This window comes from Arachis hypogaea, chromosome 17 (genome assembly GCF_003086295.3).
Source record: "Arachis hypogaea cultivar Tifrunner chromosome 17, arahy.Tifrunner.gnm2.J5K5, whole genome shotgun sequence".
NCBI classification, from domain to species: domain Eukaryota; kingdom Viridiplantae; phylum Streptophyta; class Magnoliopsida; order Fabales; family Fabaceae; genus Arachis; species Arachis hypogaea.
The window spans coordinates 5,268,725-5,277,203 of record NC_092052.1 but is presented as its reverse complement, the minus strand read 5'-3'; the positions used below and the strand labels follow the sequence as shown (position 1 = coordinate 5,277,203).

Genomic DNA, 8,479 nt, shown 5'->3' with positions numbered 1-8,479 from the left:
ATTTTTATTAATAGAAGAGATGTGGTGTGTAATACTTAGGGCAAAAAATCATATTAAGCCACATGCAGAAATGTGTAACTAAAATACGCCAAACAGAAATTTGTTTCAGCAATAAGCCAAGCGGCATATTTATATAAATCGAACCACCTAGGTTCGAACTCTATTAGCAAGTAATTCGAACCATCTAAGTTCGAACTACTACTGGCAGAATGTATATAATTCGAACCGGTTAGGTTCGAACCAGGAGAGCATGTAATTCGAACCGGTTGAGTTCGAATTATGTGGAGAGTAGGTTAGTGTAATAATTCGAACCAGGTTGGTTCGAATTATGGGGAGAGAGGTTGATTCATGTAATTCGAACCAGGCTGGTTCGAATTACATGTATCATGGTTCGAACCAGGTTAGTTCGAATTAGTAGGACTCAGAGCTCTATATAAACGCTGTAAACGTGATTTGCTCTCATTAGAGGGTGTAAGATGGCTAGTGAGGAGGAGAGTTTTGCTGTTTTGGTACACCACAGAGGATCCATCAAGAGGAAAACTCGGTCCGGAGTGAAGTTCACGGATAAGAATCCTCTCTATATTGTGGTGAATCGAACGACAAGCTATGATGACCTGGTTAGATCTGTGCTGATGAAACTTGGCCTGGAAGGTGCGAAGCGGATTAAGAAGTTTTTCTATCGCATTCCAGTCACGATCCTGCACGATACGGTGAAGTATGATTGTCTCACGATTGGTAGTGATGAGGACCTCCAAGTCATGTTTCTTTGTCGGAGGCAGTTTCCGGAGGTCCGCACACCAGAGTTGCTGGCAAAGCTGGTTGATGTGGTATCCAGCTCAGGGGGTTCGAACCGGAATACCACCAATGTAGCCACGGCAGCTGGCTCCAGTTCCATGGCTGATGTGGCTTCTTCCTCCGTCCCAGTTTACGAGCCAGCGGCCCAACTTGTCGCCTCCCCGTCATTTGCTGTTGATTTGAATGACGGCGTCCGCGACGAGGTAGGATCCTTTGATGTTCTGCCAAACCCTTTACACGGCGTTCCACCGGTTGGCGTCGGAGACGGAGAATTGGGTGATCCTGATGAGGACGACGTTGAGCCCGAAACGATTGAGGATGATAGCGGGGACGAGGTTGTAGCGGCTGGGCCTGCATTGGCTGGCGGTGGTTCTAGCTCTGGCACACAGCAGTATCCACCATATTTTTCTTCGCTGGACCTGGACGCCATGACGAATGAGGGTGCGTTAGGGCACGCTGTTGGATTCGGAGCTAGAGATGCGGAAGGGAATGCTGGTCTCACAGAGTTCCAGGTTGGTCAGCAATTCCAGGATAAAGATGAGGCCCTGTTAAGTGTGAAGACTTACAGCATCCGGCGAGGGGTACAGTACAAGGTGGTGGAGTCCGATCACCGCCGGTATGTGGGCAAGTGTTCCGAGTTCGGGAATGGGTGCACATGGTTGATTCGACTGAGTCTCCGGAAGCGCAAGGGCATTTGGGAGGTCAAACGGTACAATGGCCCTCACACTTGCCTGGCCACATCCATATCAAGTGATCACAGAAGTTTGGATCATTCTGTGATTTCGGCGTTCATTATGCCAATGGTTAGGGCCGACGCATCGGTTAGCATCAAAGTGCTACTGAACGCCACGGCAGCGCATTTTGGTTTTAGGCCGACTTACAGGAGGGTATGGATGGCGAAGCAGAAGGCCGTTGGCCTCATCTACGGTGACTGGGATGAGTCATACATCGAGATACCTAGGTGGGTGTTGGGTGTCCAGCTGACGATGCCTGGTACTGTTGCGGTCCTCAGGACGAGCCCGGTTCGAGTTGGAGGACAGGTGGACGAGTCTCAAGCTTATTTCCACAGACTTTTCTGGACTTTCCCTCCGTGCATCGAGGCATTCCGGCATTGCAAGCCGCTAGTCAGCATTGACGGCACACATCTATATGGTAAGTATGGGGGAACGTTGCTCATTGCGATTGCACAGGACGGGAACTCCAACATTCTACCTGTCGCATTCGCACTAGTAGAGGGTGAGAATGCGGAGTCCTGGACATTCTTTCTCTCACACCTTCGGCAGCACGTGACCCCGCAGCCCGGTCTGCTGGTTATATCGGACAGGCACAACGGCATCAAGTCTGCGCTTGAGGCCCCGGACGGAGGTTGGTTACCGCCATCTGCGTACCGTGCATTCTGCATACGACACGTAGCGGCTAATTTCGCCCTTACCTTCAAGGGCAAAGATGCTAGGAGGCTTCTCGTGAATGCAGCGTACGCTAAGACTGAGGTTGAGTTTGATTACTGGTTTGATATACTGCGGTCTGAAGACCCGGCGATGTGTGAGTGGGCGAACCGTATTGATTACTCCTTGTGGACGCAGCATCGCGATGAGGGGAGGAGATTCGGTCACATGACGACGAATATCTCCGAGTGTGTGAACTCAATCCTCAAGGGTGTAAGAAATCTTCCTGTAGCATCCCTGGTGAAGGCAACATATGGTAGGCTGGCCGAACTCTTTGTTCGCAAGGGGCGAGAGGCTGAGGCCCAGGTGGGCACCGGACAGCAGTTCAGTCAGCATTTGGTGAAGTGTATTGAGGCCAACTTGAAGACGGCCAGGTGCTTCACGGTGACGTTGTATGACCGTGATAACTCCGAGTTTACCGTAGCGGAGACCACTCCGACTGGTACTTTCTCATTGGGTACTTACCGAGTATCGCTTGCCTCCCGGACATGTGACTGTGGGTACTTTCAGGCGCTTCATTTCCCGTGTCAGCACGCACTTGCATGTTGTGCCTACGCACGTGTCAGCTGGAGCTCCTATGTTCATAGCGTCTATCAGATGACCTCGGTGTTCAATGTCTATCGGATGGGATTCACACCTCCAATCCCGGAGGGCTTCTGGCCACCTTACGATGGGCCCACCGTGATTCCGGACCCAAACAGAAGGCGTGCGAGAGAGGGGAGGCCTAGATCCACAAGGATACGGACAAATATGGATGAGGCAAATCCGAACAGGCAAATCCACAATAGAGTATTAACATACACGCAGATCTGTAAGTCATATTGAAAAAGAATAGGCCCAGTATAGTACCTCGACGCCAACGGCCAGCTGAAAGTCTCATATCCTGCAGGCCTAAACTGAGGAAACCGCCAAAAGATCCAAGACTGCAGTAGCTGAAGCGGGCCCGCTAACTTCACAACATGTCTGTTTGCCACTATGCACATGCACCGGTACAACCAGGCCAGTGCTGCCGAACCCCAGCTGTACGTACCCAGCTCCTCCAGCCTCGCTACATACGGAAGCCATCTAATGTGAATCCGGTTGCCAGACTTGTCCGCAAACAGCTGCGTGCCCAGCAACATCATGATGTACGCACAGACATATCGGCGAACAGTGTCATCATCTGCATCCTCAGGGCACTCACCAAAGGTCTCCTGAAACCAGCTGCAGTTCACTGCGTACTTCTGAACCTGACTGGGAGGAGGTATAACTCCTAGCAACTCCTGGAACCAGACCCAGGGTGGACGGCCGCCATCGATGTATATATGGAACTCTGACAGGCACCCGCTCACGTAACGGCCATCCACTGGCAAACCCAGCTGGTATGCCACGTCCTGGAGTGTGATCGTGCACTCTCCGAACGGCATATGAAACGTGTGCGTCTCGGGACGCCATCTCTCCACGAATGCACTGACGAGCGCCTCGTCTAGCCGGAACCACCGGTCGTTCAGCCTTGCAAGATGGTATAGCCCTGCCATCTGCAAGTATGGAACGTATCTGTCATCAAGACGCATGCCCTGCTGCCGCCTCATGCTCCTAATGCATCGCTCGGGCTGCGCATGAAAAGAACCGCATACTGAGATATATAACTACACAGGTTTTACAGTAAACCGGTTCACATAAACCGGTTTACAGTAAACCGGTTTACATAAACAGGTTTACATAAAACGGTTTACATAAACCGGTTTACATTAACCATTTTGCTAAATTAAACAGCATAACATTACATGAAAGATAACTAACTGGAAAACAAACCCTAAACCACACAACTAAACCGCTAGCATATACCACAATTAACGAGATCCATTAACAAGAAACAAATTCAATAAACCGGCTTACTTAAACCACCTAGCATGAAACAACTACCCTAAACCACATAAAAAAACCGCTTGCAAAAACCGCTAACAAAAACCGCTAACATAAGCCACCAACATAAACCACTACCAAAAACCACTGACTTAAACCACTAACAAAAACCACTACCCTAAACCACCACCCTAAACCACTAACATAAACCACTAACTTATACCTCTAGCTTAAACCACTATCATAAACCACCTACATAATCCCCTCACCTAAACCACCTACATAAACCACTAACATAAAGTACCGTCTAACCAAGATGCAAAACCACTAAGGCACAACTAACGCTTGAATCAAAAATATTTCCGTACTAACCTCGTCGTTGATGACCCCGGCTATATGAGCGACTCCGTCCAACCGATATAACCGTGCCGGATCGTCCCCCATCAGCAGAGTAGTCCGTTCAGGTCTTCCTCGGAGAGAATCTGGGTCGTTTTCTCTGAGATTTTGTGGGGTAGGGGGAGGGATAATGGTTCGAATGAGGGTGATTCGAACTCCTTATATAGTCGAATCACACATAATTCGAACCAGCCTGGTTCGAATTATGAAGGAGTGCACTAGGAGTAATTCGAACCAGCATGGTTCGAATTACATGAATTCGAGTTCAAAGCATAATTCGAACCACCCATGTATGAGAGAAGTTCGAACCTATGTGGTTCGAATTATTCAAAAACGGTGAAGACTAAATCGAACCATGTTGGTTCGAATTATGAAGGAGTGCAATTCGAACCAGCTTGGTTCGAATTATATTAAAATACAGTTTGGCTCATTGCTGAAACGAAATTGGATTTGGCGCATTTTGGTTACAGGATTCTTGCTTTGGCTCAATATGGTTTTTTGCCCTTAAAATTAAATTTATATATCTATCAATTATAATAATTAATAATTATGTTATGTAAATACTAAAAATTAATAATTAAATTAACTATTTATATAAAATATATATTAAATTATAAAATTTATATTATAATAAATTAAATAACAAAACAGAGAACAATAACAATATAATAAACAATGATGATTGACATGGAAAATAAAATGGTAAAATAATGATGATGGATAAAGTTTTTTTTTTTTTTTTTTTTGAAAGCTTGAAAAAGAAAGTGCATAGGGACAGGAGAGAAAGCCAGATAGATAGAAGAGAATTGAAAATTTGAAAGGCTTAAGCGTGTGACAGTTGACACCAATCTCAATTTTGAATCCCAATCTGAATCTGAGATAAATGGGGATACTCTATGCCTTGGTGGCACGTGGATCGGTGGTGCTGGCGGAGTTCTCCACCACCTCCACAAACGCCAGCGCCATCGCCAAACAGATTCTCGACAAGATCCCAGGCACCAACGACACCCACGTCTCTTACTCTCAGGATCGATACATCTTCCATCTCAAGCGCACCGATGGCCTCACCGTTCTCTGTATGGCCGACGACACCGCCGGAAGTTAGTATCTTTTTCTTCTTCGTCATAAACCCTAATTTTTGTTTTATGTTTTTTGTTGAGGTTGATGCTCTGTGGTTTCGATTCTTGACTTTGTTGTTTTTGTGATTGTGATCAAAGTTAGTGTCTTTTTCATTTGGGCATGCTGTTTTTGTGGCTTAAGCTTAAGCCTTTTTTTTTTTGTTTTGGTTTTGGGTGAGTTTGCTTCAATTTGATGTGATTCGAGCTCAAGGCTTTGATTTGTTATGTTTTTTTGGATGATTTTGCTCTAATTTAATGCCTTTTATTCTGAAGCTGAAAGCTTAACTTTTAAAGGTTGCTTTTTTTTACTATTTAAAATAAAATAAAATAAAAAGTTAAGGATTCTATGTGATCGGAGCTCAAGGTATAGATCGCTTAGCTTGATTTTTCCTTTTTATTTTATATGGAAAAAAAAAACACTGATGAATTTATGGTCTAATTTAAGTTTAAATCACTTGGCTTTGGTTGAGTGTGCAAAATTAAGGGATCAATTGCTTGGCTTAGTTCTTCTGAATTTGCTAAAATTTGGTTCTCTGGGATTTGAGTGGTTTTGCTTTGCCCAATTGAGTTTGCAAAATTTGTGTTTATGTTTTTACTTTTCTTGTAGGGAGACTTCCTTTTGCATTTCTTGAGGAAATTCATCAGAGGTTTGTGAGGACTTATGGACGTGCAGTTCATTCAGCTCAGGCTTATGGGATGAATGATGAGTTCTCAAGGGTTTTGAGCCAGCAAATGGAATATTACTCTAATGATCCTAATGCCGATAGGATCAATAGACTCAAAGGTGAAATGAGTCAGGTAATCATATCAATTTGAATAAATGGAGCTAGCTAGTTTTATTTATTTCTATTTGTATCCAAATGGAATCAGCCACATTGATGCAATTATTAGATTAGGCTTCTTACATTACACCCTTTGGTTGAGGTCCTTCCCCAGACCTGCGCTTGTGCACCAAGCTGCCTTTTTTTTTTGTATCCGAATACATTGATTTTTTTTATGTACCAATTACAAGTGTGATATTTGCTTTGAGGAGTATTTTATAGTGAATATTTGTTTAAATCACTTGCATTGCTATTTTCTCGGAGGGATAGATGTTCGCATGAGTCATGAACATCATTTCTTTTTGTTCCATATTACGCCTTGACTTGTATCTGTAATGTTTGGCGCTGTTGGTTGTCCTGAATTTCTTCTCTTTTTGATTTGGGTTTTGTTGTAGGTAAGAAATGTCATGATAGAAAATATTGACAAGGTTTTGGATAGAGGTGATCGACTGGAATTGCTGGTGGATAAAACTGCTAACATGCAAGGAAACACCTTTCGCTTCAGGAAGCAAGCTCGTCGATTCAGAAGCACAGTCTGGTGGAGAAATGTTAAGCTTACGTATGTTCTCTTTCTAAAAGTGATCCTATTACTCGTTAACAATAGAAATTTTTGTAGCAAACAACATACACGCCGATTTCATACACAACTCATAATACGATACATCGTTCTTCAAATATATAGTTAGGATGCTAACTTCATGGATCCTAAATTGCTGACAAAACGATGCCATGTTTCAGGGTTGCACTCATAGTAATCCTACTTGTGATAGTATATATTGTGTTGGCTTTTGTTTGCCACGGACCTGCGCTGCCATCTTGCATATAAGGGAAGGTTCCGATCGACAAGTGAATTTTGAGTGTGCTGCTTCCTTGGCGTCTTCAGCTTGCATATGTCAGTTTTCTTCTCAGCTTCCTTTGTTTATAGAGATTTCCCATTTGTTCAACTTTGGTTGAAGATTCTCTACTTGTGTGCTGGTGAATTCTTTGTGATAGATTGGAAGTGTTTTGGTTGTACTTTCATTGTGGGGGGGGGGGGGGGGAAATCATGTATCATGCTCAATTATTGGTGTAAATCATATCATTTTCAGCTTCATACTGCCATGGATGTGACAGATGCTTGCTTAAAAGTATTTACAGTCATTAGTTCTTATTTATAATGTTTAAAAAGTTATATGAAAATTCAAAATTGTGAGGCCATGTTAAGGTTATGGCAATGATACCAGATGTGATCGTTAAATTGTATGAAGAAAAAGACTATGCATTTGACAATTGATCAAAAGTTCAAAACCATCTTTCTTCAATCATGTTTAGATAATTCTAATGCCTTAACATCCCCACATAACTCATATGTATTTGACTGTTTATTTTGATTCTTAAGTTTGAGTGCTATTGCCTCAATAACTCTTTCTTATGAGTGAATTCACCAACTAAAATTTTTTTATGAGCTTTTGCAAGATAACATAGCATATCATCAATTATCAAATAAAATAAAATGCTAATCAAATTCTAATGATTTTTAAAAGAGGTCAGTTAGGGAATTAATTATTTTTCCTCTAATATCCATCTTTTTAAAATTTTTTTTTTCAAAATTTAAAATTCAGAATTTAAATCTTAGAGAAAATAATAAATAGCTTCCTGACTTTTTGTTTCATAGACATTTAGGTCGTTGAAGATTGGGATAAAAGGCCCCTAAATAAAGATAAAAAATCACACTCTGTTTCTCCCTAAAAAATTTGTGTTAAAGTCACACTTACATTCTAAATCTTCTAAAAAGTTTGTGTTAAAAAAAATTAATTTTGTAATTAAACAAATAATTAATATTAACTAGTTAAAAATAAATTTTCTGTATTTATTCTGTTTTAAAAATATGAAAAGATGTTAAAAAAAAATGCTCATAATACTTAATTTGAGACCAACAAAGCATGCAATATTTTTTCATTAAATAATGATGCATCAAAAGGAATAAATAGATGGATGTAGACTTATGTTCATATTTAGGAATTACTTGCAACTTTTTCTCTCTATGCTTGTTTTGCACTCAAAGCATGTTATGTTTATT

General features: G+C 42.2%; 1 protein-coding gene across 1 annotated transcript; it reads left to right on the top strand.

Moving 5' to 3' along the window:
* The first annotated feature begins 5,170 nt into the window (after positions 1 to 5,170).
* On the top strand, positions 5,171 to 7,634 carry LOC112765488 (vesicle-associated membrane protein 711). The gene is made up of 4 exons (XM_025811384.3): positions 5,171 to 5,581; positions 6,207 to 6,397; positions 6,816 to 6,979; positions 7,159 to 7,634. The coding sequence occupies exons 1-4, from the start codon at positions 5,365 to 5,367 to the stop codon at positions 7,244 to 7,246; spliced, it is 660 nt and encodes a 219-aa protein (XP_025667169.1). The 5' UTR covers positions 5,171 to 5,364; the 3' UTR covers positions 7,247 to 7,634.
* The last annotated feature ends 845 nt before the right edge of the window (positions 7,635 to 8,479 follow it).